The sequence below is a fragment of the Mugil cephalus genome, chromosome 8 (assembly GCF_022458985.1).
Source record: "Mugil cephalus isolate CIBA_MC_2020 chromosome 8, CIBA_Mcephalus_1.1, whole genome shotgun sequence".
Taxonomy (NCBI): domain Eukaryota; kingdom Metazoa; phylum Chordata; class Actinopteri; order Mugiliformes; family Mugilidae; genus Mugil; species Mugil cephalus.
The window spans coordinates 15,269,435-15,295,825 of NC_061777.1; the positions used below are offsets into that span (position 1 = coordinate 15,269,435).

A 26,391-nucleotide genomic window follows, 5' to 3' on the forward strand; every position below is an offset into this window, starting at 1 on the left:
GGAGAGGGAGCGAAAACCTATACGTGGCTCGTGGGCAAGATGATACAGAGAGAAACTGTATTTGTCAGAAAGTAGAGGTAATTTACTTGTAATGATTTTGACTTGTAAAGACAGCGAATACGTGACGCTAAAACTTTTCTCTCAGCGCAGGTTGTCGAGATGTCAAAAGGTGGAGTTCAGCAGTTTCATAATGTACTAGTTACTGGCATTAAATACCAATATGACTGGGAGGCTGAGCAATATCGTAGACAGCGTGAAAGCTGAGAAGCTGCATACAATATGCATAGTTTTCAGAAATAGCTGCCCAATAGGGTTTAATGTGAAGAGGCGAATGCATTTGGAATGAGTGGGACCAGGTTGCATGAAGCGTTTAATGTACTTTTCCAGTGTTGTTTCCTTAGCATTAGTATTAACCCTGTAACCCCATAAGGCTTTCATAATAAAGATAACATTAATGCTCTGATGTACCTCCATTTGTCTGTGGGACGGGTCAACACAATGATTGCAGTATCTGTTATTATGATTGCTGTGCATTACACAGCCATGGGAGTCGGTATCATGATGCCGTGTTTGATGGTATTGACCTGATTGACGCTTGGTTTCCCGGACAAAAGAGTAGGTGGAAGAACTTCATTTCAGTGTAATTTACAAGAATAAAGTTTTTGCCACCCAGAGGGTGTTATATAATTGTGCGGGTGTTACAATTATGTAATAACAATCATGTTTCAACACTTTTAAGGAAAGTTGAATTCAAGGGCGACTTGTAAATGGCAAAAAGTTTCACACAACATAGCGCAAAGACTGCAGCCGACTAGCGTTTAAGTTAGATGAAATAATTCTCCAATCCAGCAGGTGGCAGTGGTCTGTGTTCTTGACAAAATGAAAACATATGGACAGATATTTAGGTTTTGTATTTGTCCTCTTGACATGACACAGCAAAAGAAGAGCCACAGACGGTCACCCATGGGTTGACAATGGCTGATGTATTGGGCCCAAGTGGTAGGTTTCACCGCCTGTAAGTACCGTGACCAGCAATTTTTTTCTTTTCTATTATCGTTTCTAGTCAGCTGACAACCCAACAATAACTGGACATGAGAAAAACTGAGATCCACCTGATATCACAACTCTGTAAAACTTATTAGTCTTACCTTCAGAGCCAGTCAGCCTGTGGCAAAGTCAAAAACAATCTGTATAATGGATCGTATTCCCATTTAGCAGCGGAGCATCCAGAGTGACAGTCAGCTGTCACTGCTAATGCTGGCAGCCCAGACACTGCTCGTTGGGCCTGACAAATCCTGTTTGTGTCTGCTGAGTGCCTGTAGTTATGAATCTCAAGCAGTAAAACTTTAGTTGGAGTTTTCATGTCCCTTCCCGGCATTTGGCAGAGCGTAAGGAGACATGAGCTGTTTTAATCAGGATACAGTAGTTTTAGGGGGAGGAAAAAAAAGATCCATAAAATTATCACACACACTAGTTTAATTTGTCACAGATCTGCATTTAATTAGTGCACGGCTCAAGTCGCAGTCTAAAATGTTCCATGTGTTTTAAGCCATAAATGGGGGGTATTTATTATGATAATCGCCTCGCAAGGCAGCTGCGGAATAAGCACGTCATGAATAGTACCACCAGGTGAGAGCGAGCGTTTCATAGAAGTGACATAATTCAACCTCGCTGAGGTTTAATGTCACTCATGGTTAGGAATTTTGGAAAAAGTACTCTCTGCAGGCAAGTGTGTAAAAACACTTTATTTGTTTCAAAGATTGGTGCAGAACTCAGTCGGGCTGGCATTAAACCTTGTCAGAATTCATATTTACATTTACACTGCATATTATTTTAATTTTTTTTTTCTGACAGCGAATATAGGAAAGCAATGTTTGAAGTGCTTTGTTGCAAATGAGGATTTAGTTAGCTGCACTGAGGCACATATGGCAGCCTGTGTACATGTGCTACATTAGCACTACAGATATCACCTTTCCTTGTACCCCCTGCCCACACACACAAGCACACACTCTCCTACCACCAACAGATGCTCACTGTGGATCTATCTCCCACATAGCATCAACCTTAAAAGTGTTTCTTCCATCACAGCAGTGCTTATTAACATTAAATCATCTCGCCGTGGAGTGGGTGGCTAACTGTGAAATGACTCACAGTCACAATACCAACAACAATTAGGGAGGCATTGTTGAGGCACTTCCTTATCATTAGCTGTCTCCCAAGTAATGACAAGGAAGTGCAGTAGCATACCCTTGTATAACAGCTGGAGTGGTACACACCATCTCTGTATGAAAATACCCCATCCATCCTCATTTTCCTTTGAGTCAGCGGAGCAGAAGTGCAGGGTATGGCCCTCCATTAGCGAGTAGCTCTGCAACATAGCTAAGCCCCCCTCTACCACCAGTGTTATGTCAGGGATTTTTTTTTCCTGTACGATTTATGTGGCTTTAAGGGATACTTTTCATGCCATTTCAATCTTTCTTAAGAAGTTAGTAATGCATGAAAGTGAAGTATTGTGAAAAATTAGGACGGCAAAAATCTCATCTCATCTCATCTTCTACTATCGCTTATCCCCTCACTAGGGTCACAGGGGTCTGCTGGAGCCTATCCCAGCTGTCATTGTGGCGAGAGCCGGGTTACACCCTGAACAGGTCGCCAGTCTGTTGACTAGCATGACTAACACAGAGACAAACAACCATTCACACTCACACTCACACTTACGGGCAATTAAGAATCGTCAGTTCACCTCATGAGTATGTCGTTGGAGGATGGGAGGAAACCGGAATACCTGCAGAAAACCCATACAGACACAGGGTGAACATGAAAACTCCACCCAGATAGGCTAGGGTTAGGGAGAGACCAAAAAAATATATCTTATTGCAGCATTTCTGACATAGAGATATACCTTGGGTATGGTTTTCTATATATTTCTTGCTTTACAGTGGTATTTTCTAACATAGTGACAAAGGCACTGAAAGATGAAGATGCTTTACAAAGGAGATATGGATTGTCTGCGTGTTTTAAGATTCTAATATTAGTTTGTTAAATTTTAAAACCGGGCTTAGGACCACCTTCCTAACATTGAATGTCTACCTTCTTGTATCTCCAAAACACATCAGAGAGTAGACATGGTCGCCGTGAGGGTGTCCTGTTGTGTTTGGCCTTGGGATCTAGAGAATTTGGAGGCCAGGTCAACACCTTGAGATATTTTTCTCGTTGTTTGAGTTGTTCCTTGTTTTTGTGTGTGTGTCTGTGTCAGGCTGCATCCTGCTGGGGATGCCTGCTGCCATCGGGGAGCGTCGTGGCTGTGGGGTGGAGGTGCCTGGTCTGGTCTAGGCGGTTGATATCTTGTGTTATTTACTTCTCCTGTCAGTGGTTTTAATGCTGTGGCTGATCGGTGTGTTTATTTGTTACTTAAATTTTTGTAATAACAGTCGTTCTTCTCATGTGACAGTTTAGCATAGCATTAGTTTAGCTGTATTCAAAGTGATATGCTCGTTTTGTGTTTCTGTATTTATTCAACATGGTGTGTCTGGGCTGAACCAAAGCAGTATTAGTTTCTTTTTACTCATGAGCCTGATATAAAAAAAAAAAAAAAAAAAAAAAAAAACAGCGCAAAAATGTTTAAAATCCATAATGTTACACAGCATAGTTATATGTGATTGCTTGTGGAGGGGATGTTCAGTCAAATAGAGCATCAAATTGCTGTTCCAAGCATAATATAAAGAAAATCCCATTGGATCTGTCTGTCTGCAGAGAAGTGTTTCTGTAATGTGGTCAATACATCCAAGGTCTGATTCATACTGTGTTTTCGACATGGGATCGATAGGTCTGCTCTTAAGTGTCAGAGTGCAAAACCAAGTGTCAGCAAATTATGTGTGTTATCAATACCGCTATATGGTCAGCATTGATCGCCCACACCTTACAGGACTTCATAAGTAGAGCACGTAAATGCTTTTTCTGACAATACATACAAAATTCATACTGAAGTCGTTCACAAGTTTTATCAGAGTGAGAGACGGAAAACTGAAACACAGGCCGTGCCATCGAGTGTGACGACAAAAACGATTGGTTTCCACCTTAATTATCGCCGCATTTCCAAAAATAATTCTTCACTGAACAACAGTTGCTGCTCAGTTTAATGAGATGCCTTGGCAAAGAGGCGGATATGCGCGGCTGTGCAGAAAGTTGTGCTTTTCAGCGGGGAGATGTTTCTCAAGCATGTCCACCCTGTCTCCTCGGCATCACTTTTACACACAACAGCAAACACAGCATGTTGTGAAGGAATCAACTGTGTCCGCAACATGTCTCCTATTAGCCTAATGAGGAAATTTTGCTAATGAATGCCTTTTCCTGTCACAAATATGTTGATGGAAAACATCAGTATCAACTTTTTTTCCTCCTAAAACCACCCTTTCTTGAAGTACAATGTTCACAGATAAAGTTCTTTTTTGGAGGGAACGATTCTGGTTTGGTTCAAAAAAAAGAAGAAATAAATCTTCGGCTACAGTACTTGATGTGATGTGTGTATCTCCATTCATCCACAACCACCGAAATGCCGTAATGACGGCAGACTGGTGTGACAAGTGAGTACTCTGAACAGCCACGATCCACCCTAAGCACATCTTGGCGAGACACAGGTGAGAAAAAACAAATGCCTTTGAATGTTTTGTAATGTTCACCTTGTGAGGCAGCTGGATTCTCCCAGGGCTACAGAATCCATCTTGCCAGGCTTAAAGTTTTGTGCTCGTGGGCAAACCACAGAGGTTCAGACCAATTAGTGTCCTGTGAGGATGTACTACACAGAATAAGACAATTATTTACAGTAATATAAGAAAGTGATTTATGTTATTTCTGCTTCATTTTCTGATGTGTTGCAGAAATGTCCTCCTAACCAACATGTCATGCAGTTCATGGTATATCCAAAAAATAAGCTGAAACAAGGGCAACTGGACTTGTAGAAGCCAAATGTTGCGGCTGTCTGCGAGTCCAGTCGTCCTTGCTTCCACTTATTTTTTGGACATGTCCGCACATTATTTGGATTTATGCAGTGGTCAGGGTTCAAAAGAGGTTTGGGATGCGAAAACAACTCACTGTGCTGAATGTACTGTTCTCATATAAGAAAACTACATGTGGCTTTTAACAAAAACAGTGTCATAAGAAGCAGTTTCAACACATGAAACGGCGTAACCTTTCCAAAATAAAGATGTGGCCTGATAAAAACGCAGCTTCACTGGTTTCTATGTATGAGGTAGAAAATATGGAGGAGAGAGAAGACGAATTAGAAGCAGTGGACACATACGGAGAAGGTGTGGCGAGTCCCGGACGCATGTTTATTTATTCGATCTGTGTATTCTAATGAATAATGCATGTATAGATCATAACTGAAAAGCATGCCAAGAATGAGAAATCCGAAGGTGTGAGGTGAAGTAAACTAGACAGGCCCTGGCAGCGCGAGCAAACCATGTAAGGCCTCCGTATCAGACTATTGGGAAGGAACTGGGCATGCAAAAATGAAAAGGATGCCCTCACCCTCATGTATGTGAGACAAAACCTGCCAAAGTGTGTACAGCCAATAAACAAAAGCATACAAGCTCCCTGAGTGTGAGAGTGCACGGACCCGATTATGCAGCACAAGCTGCTTCCAGGAATTTTATGATAATTTTCCACCCCCTTTGTATCACAAACCACTGTTTACTTCAATTATCTGAGATGGAGTCCTAGAGGTTAACCCCAGTTTTCTTTATTTTTTTATTTTTCAATAGTTCCAAACAGTTTCAATTGACATAGCGAGGATATGTAAAACTGGATTTTTCTATCACCTGTAAAGCTTTATGATACAGAAAACTGTCAAACATGCCTGAGCTTTATTGTTTGTGGTACACAAAGCTGCTGTTAAGGGCTTTGTATGCCCTTGAAGCAAACACCTACCAGAGCTGGCTTCTGCTTTTAAGAATTCAGCTCTCACTTCACTACATGACACTGGCATTGATGCACAATACCATAGAGCTTAACCAAAAATACGTCTTTATTCCATTTCTTTCATCAAACTGTGCTGGGTCACAAAGCTTTTCATTATAACTTGTTTTGGCGAGGAAAAAAAAATGGACGTTAACTTGAGGGGTTTTCAAGGCCATCGATTCTGAAACGAAAGAGTTGTTGAAAGGTCATCATGAATACACATCCTACATGCAGTGCAGTTTTATATTCAACTGAAGGGCCTCTGAAGATAGAAAAAAAAAACGGTTCTTTCAGAGATTTGGCTCATGACTTGGTTTGACCCGCAGGAAGGAGAAAATCCACGGGAAACCACACGCATGTCAGTCGTCAGCATGAACACTATCAGAGCTATGCTGTTCATGGAAACACTCATGGAAACTTATTCTTCAAGGAATAAACTTAGCAACATGATCACAGTCCAGTTGAAATTCAATCACTTTACATATGCGTATATTCATACTGCTGCTATTGGAATTTGAGGTTAAACGTTTTAAGCTGTAAAGCGAGCAGCTGAGAAAATAAGGCACCGGTCCGCACCAAATTATCTCGTATTCAGCTGTGTATCCTGTTGTTCACCAAATGACAAAGAATCCGAACTTGAAAGAGTAAACTGGGTCTTTGTTCCCTTGCCAAGTGTGCATCTGAAGTGTAATTTGTTCACATCAAAGAAGAGAAGAGAAAACCCCCGACTCATTCCACCGTATTCCACATTGTTAGTGTAGAAAGGAAGGAGGGCTGAAGCTCTCACTCCTCCTAATTGGGTGTAATAGCTAGAGGGAATAAACTTGCATTGGCCTTGGGGAGGGGAAAGCAAGAGGGGAGATGTTTAGAGAGGGCTGAAAATGCTAAATATCCATGGAAAACTAAAAAGGCAGACAGTGTGGTTGTAGTAAGTCAAGAAGCATACACAGCCAAGCGTGCAAAAACAGCCCTATAAAGATAAAGGCACAAAGGAGAGAAATGAACACGAAGGAATGTGGACTAGAATTAAAAGGAGCCAGAGAGGAGAAGGAACGTAGAGAGGGAGATATCGGAAAAGCAGCACATCAAACAGATGCAATAGGATTTGATAACAGAAAGCCTGCTGGCCACTAAGTCTGTGAAAGCTTTTGGGAGGTTTTAGTCCAGAGAGAAGAGATCTGGGTTTATGTTGCAGGGACATTTGAAGATGAGAGAAACTGTGGGTGCTCCTGTGAAGTCACTTGATTGCTGAGGGTAGTCCTTTAACCCGCCCATTACAGAGTTAACCAGATCACTACGACGAGGAAATATGGGCCGATATTAATATTTAGAAAAATCAACCTTGTGATATTCCATTTTCAAATAGGTCAAGGACCAGTGAGACCATAATTTATGACAAGAACATTTCTGCCTTGGGTTGTTTCGTGCGATTAATTTCCCGCTTTTAATATTTATAGTATATTAATCAAGAGATCTACTTTGCTCGCTCTGTACTTCACTCTCAAGTAAAAGTATTTGATTTCACTCATTGTAAACTCATTGTCTGTTGACCTTTTGTGGAGTAGTGACCAGAGTTCACAGTGTAAGAAGTTAAAATATTACCTGTGCAGTAGCAAACCATTAGGTTATCTTTTTCTGTTAGAAGCTTTGACTGCAAGTAGACACACCAAGCTGAACATTAGCCAGTGTCAAGCCAACGTTGACCGTCTGCAATTGCCTGCACATCACCTTTGAACCACCTGGGGCCTTAGTTTTGGTGCACCATTGGCACTAATCTGAGTCCCAGTTATTTATCTTATTTCGCATGTTGAATTATTAGCGGAATGAGTCTGCCAGAAGATCACTCTGAAGTCACAGTCAGCCTTTGGTAGTTCCTTGATGTCAGCTTGGTGTGTCCAGGCTTTAAGATTGCCACTTTCTGGTACCACAAGGTGTTAACGCGGACTGAAGTGACCACTAAGGAATACATAATACACTGTATGTAATCCCATTTGTTCCTTAGTTTCTTAGTCATCCATTGTTGGATGTGAAACAAAGTGTTTGAACTCGATTACCCTTCTCACCACCATACAGTATGATTTACGCTCTGGCCAACCGTCATTGAAACCTACACCATCCAAGCCCCATAATCAGCGAGAGGTAGGTGGTTGAGCTCTGGTGACTGTGAGGTTTGGGGCCTCACCAAATGCAATCATCACCTCTAAGGTCACACACAGAGTTCTCTCTCTGCAGTCACTGTCATAAAAAACAACCTCTGCCACCGCAAAAGCCTCCAACCATGGCGCTCAAAGGGCTGCGACTTTTTTCTTCCGAGCCAGAGGTAGGCCTGGGTAAGCTCGAACCACTTTCTCTTAGAAATGCATTTAATCGTTTAAGGCCACCTCCACTCCTCCTCTGACTTCATAGTGGGAGTAAACCAAATTTAGTTTTCAAGCAGCCTGCGCTGAGATGTATTCCCACAGGAGTCCTAAATTCCAGATGAGACTACCGAGGGTAGGGTGAATGGTGTGGTTTCGACCTAAACTGTGTTTAGAAGAAGAAGGAACAGAGTGGTTTGAAGGTAGGGGTTAAAATTTGCCCTGCTAGCTGCTTTCTTTTCTGTAGTGTAAAGGTCTCCATCCTTGTTAGGAATAAGCCGGTCCCCCATTCTGCCCTCCACTGCTCTCATTACCGTGCATCCTGCCTCAGCCAACTCTAAGCCCTGCAGAGGTGCACAGAGGGCTTTCGTCTGAGGATAAGATCGATACCTCTCCTCATCATGGGCCAGGGGCAGCGATAATGCACTCAGCCCAGGGCCTAGAGGGTTCACAGGATTTTCCAGTGACTCGGGACTGTAGCTTTCCTGAGGTGAGAGTCTAGCCCATGTACAGTGTGAACCATGAAGTCACTACAGAATGAAACTGTGCATTGTACTACAGTGACAATGTAGATGCAATAGTACATACGCCTACTACATGAGTTCTCAAAAGTTGATAAAAGCGACATGACGCAATGTTGCTATCGTGACACGGTACAATAATAACACACGCAGTAGCACCACCTAATGTCACTATATTAATTATTCACTACCTGCATCGTGTACATGCCATGAATGCCTCATTCACCTTGTAGTTCAAAACTGGATCTGGTAACTTTCACTAAACGTACACAGGGAAAATCTCAGGTGGTCCAAACCTGCAAATCCAACACAACAAGCTGCACCTCAGCAACTCTTTTTCATGTGAAGCATCCAGCCTTTGACACTGAAAGGTGAATGAAACGTACAGCACCGTCATCTTGATCCACAGCCCCAAAAGCAAGTCGAGTCATGAGTTAGCTCATCTCCAACAGCTCCTGACTGGTTTTACACAATGTTCCAGACAAGTGACGGATTACTGAATGGCTCTGTACGTGAATCATGCGTTCACGTTGATCACATTTGACTGCTCCATATGTGCTGATAAATATTGGTAATACCACGCTACAATCTGAAGTAAATAAAAGTGCAGAACTTCATAACATACCCGTCCTTCTAAATTCTCACTTTTCTCATTTACTAATTTAGCTTAGCACTCAAGAGTAAAAAAATAAATAAATAAATAAATATGAGTAAGTGCGCGCCTCAGTAGGCAAAAATAAGCAGCCATAACAAATAAACAGTGTTGGAATCCCTCCTCGGTTGTAAATCACAGACTGGCAGAGAAAACATAACATCGTGGACCTTTGATGGATTGTGCTAATTAATATAATTCAGAAGCATACTATTTCAGGTTCTCGCTAATTAAGAGCCTGCAAAGCTCATTTGGTTTGGTAAATATTTTACTGGATTCAGAATATTATTAATACTTCCATTATATGTCACCTGGTTTAATGAATTATTATGAATATTATGATTATTATTATTATCAATAGCAGTCGTATTAGTACTATTTGCATGGAAGTATTTGTAAGAATAAAAAAAGGACTAAAAAGTGTCATTATATGCCACTGTATGCATAATATGTATTCTTAAACCCATAGTAGTTCATGATACTACTCATACTGTATTTTGTTCCACTGACAAGCGCTGCCATCTAAAAACCTGTTAAAAATCAAGCTTGCTGAGTTTCTCGGAAAGCATGAGCTTCTAAAGGGAGTGGCAATTACCAGATTTGTTCACTATCCCCTGCTGAGTGGGAGCTGTGACTGACACCTCCTGCCTCTGGACAGCTGATGTTACAGCTTGTGGCTCAGTGCAAGTTAGCAACATGCCTCCCTGCCTCTAACCCCCCTCTGCCCACCCCACGTCTCTCGGCACGCTCATTACAGATGCCCTAGTTTGCTCGAGAGCCAGGAGATCCTTGCTAGCCTCATTACAAAGTTGGACACCTCCCATCTTTTGTACCTTTTTCCCAGACAAGATCTCCCACATTCTCACTTGTATCCCAGAAGCGGCATAAAAAGATTCATCAAACATGTATAAAGGAGAGCTCACATCTCATCTGAATCTTCACAGTAAGCAGCGAGGAAGAAGGTGTCTGTGATGGAAAAAGTGCCACTGCAGATTAACAGATGAGGAAAGGAAAACAGGCGAGAGGGAAAATGTGTTTTAGTTGAGAAGTGTGTCACCAATTCACAGGATTAATGCATATTCAACAGCACATGGAGGCATTTTTTTGACCCTGTTTGTTAAATGTTTACCTCATTAGCTCTCTTGTTGTCCCAATGTTTTCCATGTGGCATTTTGGATGAAAGGGAAATTATGCCACACAAATACACTCTGTGACTGATCCAAAATTTACAAAGAACGCGCTAGTATGGCAAATTGTGCTCCGTTTTTTTACAAGTGTTGTTTGTGACAGGGAGACACAGATAGCTGTAAAGAACCAATCAACTCCAAAAAAGGTCAGTGATTAAATACTTCCCCAGTTTTCTTTCTTGATTATAGCATTAAATGAAAAGTGTTACATATCAAGACTGATATAACTATTACTATAATATATGATAGTGCTGTACATGTAAATATGAGAATTTCCATTTGATGACCGATTTTGTCCCAGACTGTTTTTTGGTTTGGAGCTTATTTTGAATCTCAGTTGGTATGTCCAAAAGCAGAAGAGTTTTAGAAAAGTTGCCTTGCTTTGACGTTTTTGGATATACCATGACCTGGATGACTGAGGACCTTCACACTCACCTGGTAAGTTTGGGTACTTTGCCATAATGTTAACAAGGCATCAGTTTAAATAGCATGTATTTGCTACCACTGGGTAGTGATACCGAATTCCTGGTACAGATACTGTATTTTATATGAAGAGTTGCTTTGGTTGCTGTCTGTTATTCTTTTTGTCACTTCTACAATCATTGCTTACTGTAATATTTCTCAGCATATAGTATGTTATTCACATGCTACTGGTTTCAAATTTAGACATTTAACAACCTATTCATGTAGTTGATGTCTCACTGAAAGTTTTGTCTTTGGCACTGGCTGCACATGTGCTACTAACCTTAGCTATAGTGGCTGCAGGTTACATGTTTGACCAGACATCTCCTCACCTTAGGGTTAGGGTTGTGTACCTTGAATGCTGTTGTTAGGTTTTGCATTGCACTTTAGAAATTTTTGTTGCTCCAATGTTTGAAAAGTGTATCCACACTTGTTGAGACTGCTTTCTCTACTTGCCAATTTTTCCAACGAAGTTGTTGGAATAAAACAAGGTGCAGGGCTGCCAATGTCTCTGTCAGTTATATGGTACCACTCTCTCACAGGTACCAAGACTTGGCGCCAGCTGATTTAATGTGAATTTGTACTTGGTAGTATCATCGTAATTGGGTCAGTAGCATTAAAAGTCTGATCAAAACCATCAGCTGGTTTCATTTCACCTTCACAGTGACAAATTTGATGAAATAATCCAAAACATAATCAACTCTAAGTTTAAGTGTATCACTGGCTACATAATGAACACACATATTTGAGAATGGCACCAATCTCTTTGCATCGTATTAACCTAAAATGTCAGACTAATGTCATCTCATACATAAAACACACCACTTCAACACGCTCCATCACAACTTGAAGACAATTACCCACACAGTTAATTTTCCTTGGTTTCAATAGAGGACAGAGTGCGGATCATACGTTCACATATTCAGTGTACCGCTGGTCACCGTCTTATTGCATAGCAGGTCTTCCAAGTGGCGCTACTGCTTGTTTGGTCATGGTCAAACGAGTAATTTAAACCGAGAAAATTATCGCCGTGACGCTGTGTGTGATGTTGCTCAACATTCAATGCATGTTAGAGGAACGCAAACAAGTAGTTACAACATGTCTTTTGATTCTTGTTCCCCTTGCACTTCACACCCGCTGGCCTAAGCTGAGCATTGTGTGTACTGCAAAGGGCAGGCCTTGACAAATTGAATTTTTTCATCCTGCTTACCCCTTGGTCAGTGAATTTCATGTAGCAGGCGCTACTTGCTCAAAGAGCATCAGTGTTTGGCAGGAAAAGGCCCAGTGTACAGTGGCTTTATGAGGGATGATGTGCAGTCAAGGGTGATTACTGAATCTCAAAATGCTTCACTGTAGCCACTTTTCAGCCATTATTTTGGGTCTCCTTGAATAAGCCCTTAGTCCAAGATGTAGGCTTCACACATATCTTTGAAACGAGTAATTGCTACACTGTAGTACTGAACAGCATCAAACTGACAGGCGTGCATCTGTGAAATAAGCAGATGCACCACAATCAAACTCACCAGTCCAGTGCACAGCGCAGGCAAAACCTATCCAATTGTTTTATTCATCACATCGAGCCAACTCTCCGCCCAGCTGCGGCAGCCACCTAAGAACCACGGCTTGATGTGTTATAATTAAAACTTGCAGAGACCGTGTTTGTGAGAGACTGCGACAGCAAAAGAGGGTGAGATATGCCACAAAGTTTCCTGTTTAATACCTCGTTATAAAATCACTCTCTGTGATTGAAACTTTTGAACATCTTCAGCTGATAATTTAACTTGTCAGAGTCCTCCCAGCTCTAACGCGATTCTGATTTGAAAGAACAGTGTTGACAATGTACCACTTGCATATAAAATAGAGCACAGCAACCTAGGACAACTGATGCATGGGTTGAAAGGCCACAACACTAAATATTTCATATACCTGAATATATAGCAGTGAATCATACAGAAACCAAACTGCTGAAAGAGCTGGTTCAAAGAAGAATATATGAGGGTGCTCAGTGCGATGAATGATGTCAGTGGAATAAGGAACAGCACGGAAACAGAACTAAATGTGGGGAACCACTTGAACTTGACAATGAATGCAATGAATGGTAAAATATCTTTCAAAAAACAACACAAAATAATGGTTTATGACTATGAATGTGTGTATATCTAGAGCCACGTTGACCCTGTGATAGATAATACATCCTTGGTGTACAGTAGGGCAGCACAATTCTGGAAAAATGTGAATCACGATTTTTTTGCTTAGAATTGAGATCACGAATCTTTGGCACCATTTTTTTTTTTTTTTTTTTACAAAATGTTTATTTCACTGATTAACTTTAACAAAACTTTGACATTGACAGAATCACGTGTTGAAAAGACTCTTTATCATAGGTCGAGGGAAGAGTCAGCGGCAGTGCTGCCTTTAGGGGTGTGTAAAAAAACCCAGTAAGAAATGGGATCATTTGTTTGTGCTGCCACTTGTGAAATAAAATGCTTAAGAATCGTTGTGTTTCGAAAGAGCACGGTTTTTTAATGATTTATCGTGCAGCCCTAGTGTGCAGTGCATGCTGGGACTGGCTTTTGGAAAAAGACAGATAAGGAACCACTGGATAGGTGGATTTCTCATTTCCAACAAACGTTAGGTAGGGGGAATGCCTAACGGTAGGGGGATGTCTTAAACACAACCAAAGATTGATAAAAAGATTCAATTCAATTCTATTTGAGTACCCAGAGTAGCTATATCACCACTGGCCATACACCGTCCTTTGAAGGCAATGCCGTCAATAAAGTATTATTTCATTGAGTATTAACTTTTAATTCGCTAATTTTATTTTATTATCAAGTTTCATTTTAGCATTAATCCTGAACAAGTGGCTACAGAGACGATTACCCAACGCTTATTATTGGGCAACAGAGCAAATGAGCTTTATGGAAGAAAAAGAACGAATGAATACTGCTTATTGGCATTATGTTGAATTCAACATCTTCCTTCACATGTCCCTGCCCTTTGTCGCTCTGTCTTCCAGTGCTCATTTGAAATTAATTAGGGCGGTTTTACAGCATGTTGTTGTGACCCCAAATATAAAGGATCTTGATTGCACATGTTGTATATTATTACGCCTTTAGCTGGTTTTGAATTGCCCCTAAAGCCGTAAAAGGAAGACTACGAAGTGGGAAAAAAGTAATTTAATCATCTGTTTCATATCACCACCCAACAGTTACCAAAACGGTGCAACTTGTTGCAAACCCTTCTTCTTTGGCAATGGACTGCAATTACTCAGCGGAGACGATGATTCTTTATCAGTTTTCTAATGGGCCTTACTTTGAAGTTTGAAGGTGAGTGGTTTCTGTTCATTGAATTTTGCATTAAAGAAGATTTTCATCCGGGCTCTCATCTTTCTCTTTCTGTCCCTCTTGCTCCGAATGTCTGGTACTACACACCCCAAGGGTAATCTAAAACATCTGGACTGGAGATATTCCACTTTTTTTGAAAAAAAAAAAAATGCACTTCACTTCAATGGATAGCATATACTTTATGCCATTACCTCAAATGGCCCTTCAGAAAAGTACTTGGGAAAAATTCCAGGACAGTTTGTTCAGATTTGAGTTGAGGCATAGGCGGTTGAGATCTGGCAGGTTGAAAAACAATTTTTACCCTTTACTTAAACAGATACTCCCTCTTGTCTCTCAGTGAATCACTCACCAAACACCCCCTTATTGGGATAAAGCACAATTTAGTGGGAAAGCAGGCTGGCTGACGTGATAAATAAAGGGATGTTATTTTGTGCTTTGGCAAATGATTGAAGTTTTTCATGCACGTACATCGGTATTGTGCAAAAGAGCTAGAATTGCAGCATAGATGTTGTGTGATGACATTTCTGGGTTACCTCTCCATGTTTCGAACAGCAAGAATCCACACATTGCATTCAAACGTGCTCAAAAATAACACATCGCACTCTGCACAGGTATCAATATGTCCAAATACTGCAAACACTTGAGGTGATAAGTCAAGGAATAAGATGAAAAGCAGTTTTAGATTTCAGATTTTAGTCACATCATAACTGTACATAAACTATGCAAGAGAGGAATAAGTAAAAGTTGCTTTTTTTAAGCTTGGTGCATAAATGCTCAGCTTGGGCTCATGATTTAAGTGTTTCTCCAGAATAGAAATGAGTATGTAACATCTCCTAAGGGCTTGTTGGAAGTAAGAACTTAAGCCGCCAGCACCAAATCTCAAATAAGTAGATCGGGCTTATTGAAAATGAAGTGGTGTTCCACAACCCAATGGAAAGTCTTTACTAGAGCAAAGAAACCCCTCATCTCTTTAACTCCTCAATCTTATTTTGACTAAAAAGGGCTTAACTTCAGTCTGGATGAGCTACACCATGCTTGTCCAACACATGCACAGATAAATGTAATACATATTGGAGTTCTTCAGAACCTGACTCACAAACTCTCCTTCTAGATGTCCCATGCACACAGCTGAAAATACATGAAAGAATTGAGGTGTTGACGCCCAAAATGGACAACGGGAGAAACACCGCCTCACGTTGCCTGTGTCTTGATGGAAAAGTTGCATTTGAACACACAGGCCAGCTGGCACATTTTTTTGTTTGTTTTTTTGTTTTTTTGCGTAAGTGAAAGAAAAACACTCTTGAATACCAGCAGGTGGCAGTAGGTTGTATGCATCACCCAAATGAGGAAACCAGAGGAGCTACCATTAGCTGAGGGGGTAGGAAGCTGGGGCTGCATCAAGGCTGGACAACACTGAATCAAGTCGATGTGCTCTTTTTCAGAGACTTGTCTTCGGTGAAATTTCGCAGAAGATTAGTCATACAAATGTTTGCATCGCCCAACCTACTCAGTTTACTTTTCTTCGATGTGTTTCATCTTTGTTGATCCAAAACAATCAATTAAAAATCGTGGATGTGGTGAAGCAGCTGGAAACAGTAAAGCGGAGATACACTACGATCAAGCAGACCAATCACAGCTCTTGCGGCCTGAGTTGCCGTGACGCATAGTTGAGTTTCTGGGAAGGTGCATAACCTTTATAACACAACCTTTATATCCACCGAGAGGATCTCAACATAACAAGAATGCATCGGATGCTGGCTTTTTGTGTAAACATCAAACATTCAAAGGCCTATGCATCATTCATTCATCCGTGTGAAAGCTTTTCAGTTTTAACCTCACCCTCTTTGGTCTCCCAATAAAACTTAAACAGCTGCTCACACCTCCTCTGGCTCACAGGCTGCTGCAGCTCTGCACTCAATCCAAAAATAATGTATTCGGCTTATTGATCTGCCATGGAAAGGTGGACTCTTTCACTCATGGCCAACGCTGATGATAAATGGCTGACGCTCCGGTGACACCTCCCTGACAAATCTGGTGGGTCCGGGGCGCTCAGCAGCCACGCCCATTACGGAATAAAAAATGTGCTTGGATCGCAAAAGGAATGCAATGAAAACCCACCCTGATGCTTGTCAGTGCGCTTTGCATTCCTGCCTCCCAACTCCCACACGCACACACACACAAACATACAAGAAGATAGATAGATAGATAGATAGATAGATAGATAGATAGATAGATAGATAGATAGATAGATAGATAGATAGATAGATAGATAGATAGATAGATAGAACACAACACTTGCAGTGGAGCGGTGCACCATGTTCCCTCATTTCCCTCTCACAGAGATATCAGACTTTTCTCCATCAAACTGCTGCTGATTCCCAAAAGGAGTAACTGAGCTCCTGCAAAGTAATTATACTGCAGAAGTTAGAGCAGAATATGATGAAATCTGTGCTCTTCCATTTCACGTACAAGCGGAAGAAACAAGAGCGAAGACAACCCTTAGAAAGTAGACCAATGCAAAGTTCTTTTTTTAAAATCATTTTTAATATCTCGCGCTTCTAAGACTGTAAAATAAACATTGTACACCTTGTCTGATGGCGCCAAGCTTAACCCTGACGCGAGACTATAAACAGAACCATCAACCTTTTAGATTATTTATCAAAAAGACTAGAAGCTGCACGACACATTGTAGAATGTTAATGCTATTATTGCAGTAAGCCGTGCGAATACTGCCGACACTTTAATTAAACAGGACACTGGGTTCGTATATGGACTTTGACAACTGTAGGAAGCCGTAAAACGTGGCTTTAAAAACATAAATGTAATACTTTGTGTTAAATTTCCCAGGTGCTGACAGAATCACACAGCATGAGAGTAAATAAAAACCTGCGTTTCATCTTCATCTCTTTCTGCACCACATGTACAGTAGTCCTACCATTTGAAAAACAGTGCCATGATTTACTTTGGCTGTCAAGTGACAGATGTCATCGAGACGTATTTCAAAGAATGCCGTCAATTGCCAAGAGACGGACTGCTCAAATCTGGATTTCAACACCACGTTTAAAGGAGGTTTGGATTGCCTCGACAACGCACCTACGGGACGTCTGTGCAAGATCCAAATTTGAACAGTCCTCCGGCTCTGCTGAAGAAACATCTCATATATTGGCAAAGTGAAGCCACGAAAACGACAGCAAGTTACAATTAGTGACAAATGTTGCATGTGAATTAACAGCAAGATAAAGAAAATTGCCTCATAAAGAATGTTTGCCTCCTTAAAATTGTTTCTTTTTATAAGACCTGACCCAAGTAAACAGCGAGCCCAAGCGTTACAGTGTATTCATTTCAAACCAGGCACCGGGCAACTTTCTTATCTGCTCTTTTGCTTTAACCACATACACAGTGTAGTGAGTCATTAGTCGTGACCTAGTGGGATTACTTAAAACCAGCATGCAGTCTTATGAACGCTCAAACTATTAAAGGCTAAGCTGCTGCATGTTCTCAGCCGACGAACTGATGTGCACACCAACATGAACTGACACTACAAACGAAACATCCACATAAATCTTTTTATTGTTTTCAGCGGGCTCTTTGACACTGGCAGTAAACCAGCCGTCACAATGTCACATGCTGCTTTTAATAAGCGGCGGACCTTTCAAATGTCTGGGAGGCGTCAGAATCAATGTTTCCCGAGTTTTGTGAACAGAAACATCAGACATTGATTTGAGGATTGTAGAAAAGCCGTCTAGAACTCGGAGGCTAAGACTAAAGGAGGCTATTTTTAACACTGATCTGCCTTTGTGTCCGTGCGATGTTTTGAGTCCTTTTTCACGCTCTGTTGTACAAATGCAGAGTCGATAAGCCACCTTGAAGACCCAGAAACTGAGCGTAAGTACACCACAAGCCTCAGCGTTTTAGTTGTGTGAGACACTTAGGACATGTCGTTACTCAATTACAAGGGAGAAAATCGAATACAAAGAAAAAGCAAAACAACAGTGACACATTCATTTTGCCGCTGTCTGAAAGCTCGCATGAGTCGGTGTCAGCTCAAACAACTTATTTTACCACTGTGCTGCCATCCTCATCTCAGGGCTATATTAAAGTTATTTGGTAAGCGCTTCCTCTGTGCGTGTCCTTGCAGCCTCTATAACTGTCCCTCTAGTGCCCTCCCAATAACTCAAGCATGAAATGTAGGCAGGACAACACAGGCCTGACTGCAGCACACAGACGTATAGCGCTGTATCCATTAACCTGCCCGCATAAGAAACGAATTAAGTCGCCTTCATATAATAAAGGTATCAAGGAATATCTGCAGTGTGATGAATAGCCCAATTAAGTTCTACGGTTACAAAAAGAAAAAAAAGATAATATCCAATTTCACTACACCACCGATTGCTGTGTTCTCACATTCCAAGTTCGGTTTCCACGTGCCTGGGCTGCCGTCCAGTGGTTTGATCTCTTCTGTTCTCGTGGCTGGTTATCTGACAGAGGTCCGACCTCTCTCCACTGATTGAAGATTGTGCCATTTAAAACCAGAGTGAAGGGCGCTGTAGAGGTAGGTTGCAAGTCATTGTTGTTAAAAGTCACCCATACATCAGCCATAACCTTCAGTGGCCAGCAAATGTAATGAGGTTTTAAACAAATTGCTATCATCTACTCGCGTCATCCATTAATATCCATCCTCCTCTTTACGTACAAAAGGTCAGTTTTTTTTTCCTGTTAAGTTCAGTTGACTTCAAATAATTGGAGCGAAGGAATAAATGTAGCATCACGTCCCATCCAGATACAATTTCTGTCTGCTGTTGAGATGAATGTGCCAGGCTTCATTCCTGTTGGCAGCGAATCGACGTCTGTCAGATTCTGAGTTTGAAAACCACTAAATTACAGTTTGTGGACTCGATGACCGTCTTATCAAGCCAATCTGGAGCCACAGTCATTCGGCAAATTACGACATTTCTACATGGGCGCTTGACTGACTTCTTCGACTGCGCTGCACCGGCGAAGTGAACAGCGACCAGCAATATTAGCATTAATCACGATTCACCAAGAGCAGACAATCGCGCTGCCACTCCAGATGGCCGCCCATTTGCCTAAAAGGCTCTAATTGTGCAGCCATTATAAAAAGACTGAGACTGAAATTAAGATGCGTAAAATTGATTAAAAAGCGACTCTCTAAACAAGCACAAAAGCATCTTACATTTTCATACAGAGGGGCCCCACGGGTGCAGTCATGTGCTTTGTGCGGACGGACGGGGGCCGGGATCCAAGACAATGTGTGAGAGTCAGCACCAGTAACCAAGTAGAGGAAGTGATGTATTGCTCACTTGCTCGAAACAATGGCGTCTGTTTTACCTGAAGGCGAATGTTTCTACCCCATCAATTTGTTTCAGTGGACAGAGGCGCCCTGTGACATCCCCCAATAGAGTGTTTGTTATCGGCTATCCGCGAAGACACCTGCTCTCTTTGAGCAATGACAAAAGGTAAGTTGAATGCATCTTCAGCTCAATACAAAAAGGATTTCTAGTGATCACAATGCATCCTCTGTATCTCTTTCTTTGTGACGGGGACTTTCAACGCTTCGGGGTCCTGTCAATCTGATGATAGGATTTTTTTTTTTTTTTTTTTTTGTCCCAGCATCCCAGCCTCAGAATGAGAGTGATGAAGCGGTTAAGATTGCTAAATAGTGCTGCCAGGCTGACTATTGTGTCTATAAGGAGGTTAAAATGCAGATCGGAAACAACATCTTATTCAGCCCCTCACCGTAGATGAGGTTACAGCTGCTCGGTATCGAAGCAGGTGGACAAAAGTCTCTTTTCAATACCACACATTTAACCGGGATATGATTAATTGAGGGACAAGTTTCCGGTGTATTTTTAACTCACTGAGCCTTGAAACAAGTCAACCCAAGGCAGCTCGGCTCCCTGCATTCATTATTCCAGCCTACCGGGGAGTATTATGTCTTGTAACGGCTGACTCTGAGTTGACACTGTGAGGCTTAGGGAGCCTTAGAAACTATGCTTAAGGCACAATCCCGGCGTAGAGACTGAGGTCTGTCTGACATGTGTGAATCCGGAGGCAAGCATGTTGCTAAATTAATAGAGAGAGGGAGGATGGCATGACCCACTTCTACAAGACCTACACTGTTTTCTTTACGGAAAATCCCACAGGTACGGTTCTGCATGGTCACCAAAAATGTATAGCTGGCAAAGGCTTAAACATTCTTATCAGCAGAGGACCGGAAGGCGAAAGCAGGGGAGGATGTGAAATGGTTTAAATTGAGGCCCACGGGGTCAGGTTAATCTATAAGCTTTCTCCTCTCAACATAGAGCAGTCTGACAGTTTTTGTTAAGACTCTACGTTAGAGTTGAAATGCCCAACTGGCCTTCCTGCGGTGGCATCCCAGTCAATGAGAATACCCCAACTAAATCATGATGCTCTCTACCTCCTCTTAAGTGATAGCATCAGGGTTTGTCTGTAGCTCACATGGATGAAATCTTCCATTTAATCCTCTTTTTGGTAATTCTGTTCTGTTCCCAGAGGGAGAAGGGACGTCCAATCTTTAATTAATAAAGATCACTATACCTGGGGCTTTTTTTTTATCATCCCGAGGAAGCATCAGAGAAAAAAATGAGGGAGCCGAAGATGGTCACATGCACAAAATTCCGGAGCAGTGCACATTTTTGATTTTACCTTTTTTGCGCGCACCAAACGCGACGACTGATAAATCCAAGAGAAATTACGCACGGATAATTTATATATTTAAATGTCAGTCTGACCGACTCAAACAGGTGTCATTTAAACATAAGTAAACCAATTAACTAACGAGTCGTGCGCACATCAGAAGCGCTGCTTCTCTATGCCAAAGCGTGCCGCTCGCGGGCTGCTCCTATTCCGCAAACAATACACCAGATTGTGTTCAGCTTTTCAGCATGAGGGATGCCCTCCCTTTAAATAAGCTGCTCACTTGAACACTTTCAATATGTGAATTACCCCGGTCGCAACTGATCTGCGAGAGGTAGTTCTCCCACGCCAAATGTTTATTCGTGGAATAACAAGCCCCACACTTTTCCACTCACCTTTCACATGCTGTGGGACAGCGGCGCGCAGGCACAGGGCGATGGAAAGGAGTAGCAGCCCCATCCTCTCACAACAAGCAGGTCTGACTTCCAAGGTTACGGGGATGTGGTAAATAATAGCCAAAAGTTCTCCTTCCTTGGCTCGCGCTGGGCTGCAGGACTACCCTGGGAGCTGTTGCTTTATGTCCTCTCAGGTAAAGTCCTCCTGTGCGATAAACTCTCGCCACCTGGGATTTTCTGTATGTGGTGCAGGAACAAGTGAGCTGCGCCTGCCGGGTACTCCTCTGTCTGCTGCTGCTGCTGTCTTCTCCTTCCTACCGCAGTGGTGCGATGTACTGGAGAGAGCGACGTGTGCGCTCGGTGCTCCCGGACAACTGCTGTCAAATCTCTGCTGTCAGAGGAGTCATCACTTCCGGTCCACCTTTGGGCTACAAAATAAAACATTCAATTTATGATACCTGTCATTAATTCCATTTGTATTATTGCAAATATTATTGATACACGATGTATTACGAATATTGACAAGTTGAATTTCCTATTATGTTTTTTTTTCATGGTATGAACTATTTTTTTTTACTTGAGTTATAAAAGAAATGTAGTACGGTGCTTCATTCATTTTTTTCCTCCATTGAGTTGTATTCATAAAGCTACGTGAGACACCACCATTCAACATTTCTTTTTATTATTATTATTTATTTTTTCAGAGTAAAGAGAGATTTTTGATTTTAATTTGAAGGTGCATCGCTTTCCGACTAGGCGGTGAATATTTACGCAGCTTGCAGGCAGGGCAGACGTGTTTGGCTGGTCGGGGGATGCGCGCTTCGTGGTCGGTCACAGTACACCGACTGGGGCGCTGTCTAGTCGGTGGAGACAACTTCCTGAATACATACTTCTTCTGTAAAGTAATTCCAAAAACAAAACAAAACAAAACCGCCACCTTGGGACATTAAATTGTGTATAATCGCCCTCCTTAGTATTTCCCTAACAGCTTCCTTCCCTCCCAGTGCCTTCATTTTCAAGCCGCGGGCAGCACATTGATGAATGGAGCTGTTTCAAGTACCTTTTTTTTTTTTTTTTGCGTGTTAAAGTGCAGACCTTCAGCAGGTCCTATTTCAATAGAACATCAGCTCCGAAGTTATGTTAACAGAAGTTACTACAAATACCATTTTAAATACTTTTATTATTTATATTTTGTTTGTTCATTTAGTGCAGTACTTTCATAAGCACCTTCAATGCACTTTATTGCATTGTAACAACTACACCAATCAGGCATAACATTATGACCACCCGTCACAATACACACTTGCTTGTTAGTTTTTCAAAGTGTGGTTTGTCTTATTGAAATTTTAGATTTTTTTATTTACCTCCAGTCAAAAAGCAATATCCATAAAATAATAGCATTTTGTTGATCTCTTAATACACGAGATGAGCATAATCAAGGAGTGTCATTGCTATGGGATGGGGGGCCTGGTCTCGTCTAGGTGGGTGGTATGAGTCTAAGTAGCATCAACACAAATGTCGGGTCCAAACGTTTCACAGCAGAACATTGTGTGGTCACAAGATGTTATTCACTTCACCTGTCATAATGTTATGCCTGATCTGTGAAAACTGTATTTATGGCATTGTCTGTTGTGCTTGGCAAAGTCAAGAGGTGATGTGTGATGGACTGACTCGACTGTAAGCTCTAACACTGATTGCAATGTTACCAAAGAGAAAGTGTGTGACCATATCAACATCCAACGTTTTTGTTGTGTTTCACTGAGAGCATGGCTAGATGATGGTAATGCAACCGTATTCAACCACAATGACCAACTATGCATCCGTCCGCTCAGATTCCAGTGACATAAGACTAATGAAACTTGAACGTGGACAGTTTCTCATTGAGCTGTGGCATTTTCAAAATGAGCTTATTTCGCACAAGGATGGTGCCACGCTGATTGTCCCTGCACCGTGCGGGACATTTCAGCCATCTCTGATTGGATTTTGAAGAATCTGCATGGGGTTAAATCAGGCTGACAATTGCACTTAGCCAGTTTCAAATGTACCCTGCTTAACCCACGGTGGGCGCTGTGTATTCATTTTGTTCACTTTTCTCTGTATTTGATGCAGGAAACTGGAAATCAGTTTGTATTATTTTTTATTTTATTTTTTTCACTGCTCATAAATATGAAATGTCAAAGTTATGATGTTCCCCTTTCCTGACATTTATTGTAGATCAATAATTGATTGTGGGACTGTGTTGTTTTTAGGTTATATAGGGTATGCTGTGAAATCTCATATGTAGGAATGCCATTACTGTTTCCGCACATTTTAGTGAGAACTTTCCACACACAAGAAAGAAAGGGGGTAAGGCTCAGACTTTATACTGATGTGACCATCCAACATCCCGGAGTTATCAGGCTGACCTTGAGGTGTTTCCAAGCTCCTCATCATGAATCATGAAAGATATCAAGTGTCTTATGGTTTAATGTAGATAGAGACCTATAACTGTACGCAGTTGGTCAAGACTAATAAATCACCCAGAGTAGCCACAGTAAAGTCTGCTATCATGTTAATGAGAAAGTGCCCTCTGTTGCTAGGATTGCAGCACCTCCCATTGTGTCAGACTTCCAGACTCTGTCTCCAAAGCACGTGATTCTTAGTGGAATATGAAATCACATTTACAAAGTATTAAAACAGAAGATTTATGAGCAGCACTGGTTAAAATAAATAACAATGACCATCTTTTGGCAATACAATGTTCTTCTGGGAAACTTTTGGACCTGGCATTCGTGTGGACGTCACTTAGCCATGTACCACCCACCTAGGCCAGACAAGGCACCCCCACCCCATAGCAATAATACTCCTTGACGGCAGCAGCCATCCCCAGCGGGATGCAGAATGATACAGGTACACACTCAAAAACGGACAACTGAACCTGGCCTCCAAATTCACTAGATCCCAAACTGATCACATATCTGTGGGATGACCCGCAGAGGCCCCTCCCCTCAACCCATGGGACCCAAAGGCCCCCACTATCAACATTCCTTTGCCAGACACCACAGGACACCCTCAGAAGACCCATGTCCATCCCCTGAAGGGTCTCAACTGTGTTGCAGGCACAAGGGAGACCTACACAATGGTAGGCAGGTGGTCATAATGTTGTGCCTGATCGGTGTATTACGCTGATCTCGCGTATTAAGAGATCAACATAACGCTGTTATTTTACGGGTAGTGCTTTTTGTTTGGAGGTAAATTAAAGATCTAAATTTTCAATAAGACAAACCGCACTTTCAAAAAACAAGAAGCAAGTGTGTATTTAGTACTAATAAGGCAACTCAAAACACTTCATTAGTCTCACTTTGCCAGCGAGAGAGATAAAGAGAGATAAAGAGAGCAGGCGAGAGATCATGGAGGATTGACCACCGCCACTGGGGCTCGCTGGTAAATCTGTACACTAAGTACAGGCCCCTTAACCTCCTCCCAGTTGCCACTGGCAGCCGACACAGTCAACAAAGCGGCTACAACTATATTCTGTAAATCCTCCACACTAGTGTACCTAAAACCTCACCAGAGCCGGTCCTTCTTCCAAACTCCACTCTTCCCGACTCCTCTGCCCTTGTCTTTCTCTCGGCTTGCGGAGAGTCTGCGCTCCGACCAGTGAATCCTCTTCAGCTCACATCCATCCTCATTTAGGCCGTGGGGACCCATTTAGGATGAGCAACGGGCTGGAAAACACAGTGACCTTCTCATATTCCACTCATTTACTGGTGTTTTTATTTCAGACACTAAAAACTGGCGGCATGTTTTTATTTCCGGCAAAAGTCGAGTTGGAGTCGGAGGGGCGTGTCTGCTGGTTCCCCCCCGAGCAATAATCCACACCTTGATGGGCACTGAGATTTTAGGCTTTTCTCTGAATGGACAGAGGAGACGCAGCTTGTCTAGGACACAGAAATAACGATAATTGAAGCCTATGTGAGGAATCTATAAATTCGGACTGAGAATGTACTATTAGCATGAGAATTTATTATCTTTCACGCCCTGAGCATTTTTGTAGCCACAGTGTTAATGAGGTTACCCTCTTTAAAACAGCGGATAAGGCAGTAACTACTTTCTTCTTCTTGCCTGTCCGAGTTTCCGTCAGTATTTTCTGCTGCCCTTTCTCATTCCTCCCCGTCTCTCACAGGGGGGAGAAGAGGTTTTTCATATCCGCATCGCCCCCTCTCTCATCTCACATGTCTCCAGGTTCTCGTGCTCTCCTTCCCAATCAACCGGCTTGAGTCGTGTTCAAGGCCTCACTCTTTCTCTCTGCGCTCTCCACAAAGAGAGTCTAACAAAGGCCTGAGGCAGAGAAGGAGAGGAAGAGAGTCAAGTGAAAGAGGTGGGAGAATGGCGTGTGTGTGTGTGTGTGGGGAGGGGTGGTATCATTGAGCAGGATGGACACAGTGAGATAGTAAAGGAGATGGATGAAGAAAGTGGGAGAGACAGGGAGCGAGGGGCAGATTGAGACAGTGAGGGAGGCGAGGAACACTAAATTAGATGCTCTTGGAGAAGAGACATTGAATTAATTCCAAAGAGAATATTGCATTGTGTCTTCTTTTCCTTTCCTCTCTCAGCAATGGGACATAGAGTGGAGTTATGATCCCCCAGCAGACTGCCCTGTTTCTCTCCTCCGTTAGTCCCAGGCCGCTGATACCACTGGCTTCAGCCCATGCGCTCCCTGCCTTTCTCATTCTGACGATTATTATTATGCTTTTTTTTTTTTTTTTTTTTTTTGCAGGTGCTACTATAGAAATGCAGCGGAAATTAGACTTTGAGTTATTGTGATTGGGATGTTCAGTGCAAAACTGCTTAA

The 26,391-nt window shown here is 42.0% G+C and overlaps 1 protein-coding gene across 3 annotated transcripts in view; it reads right to left on the bottom strand.

The window, feature by feature from the left end:
• edil3a (EGF-like repeats and discoidin I-like domains 3a) overlaps positions 1 to 21,935 on the bottom strand; it is a 103,841-nt gene extending 81,906 nt beyond the window's left edge. For 2 of the 3 annotated variants that reach the window (XM_047592334.1, XM_047592333.1), the window contains exon 1: positions 21,558 to 21,935. In XM_047592334.1, coding sequence (XP_047448290.1) covers positions 21,558 to 21,621 — 64 coding nt within the window. In that variant the 5' untranslated portion in view covers positions 21,622 to 21,935. The remainder of the gene's footprint in view (positions 1 to 21,557) is intronic. The other variant, XM_047592332.1, reaches the window with a different exon arrangement.
• Between the last annotated feature and the right edge of the window lie 4,456 nt (positions 21,936 to 26,391).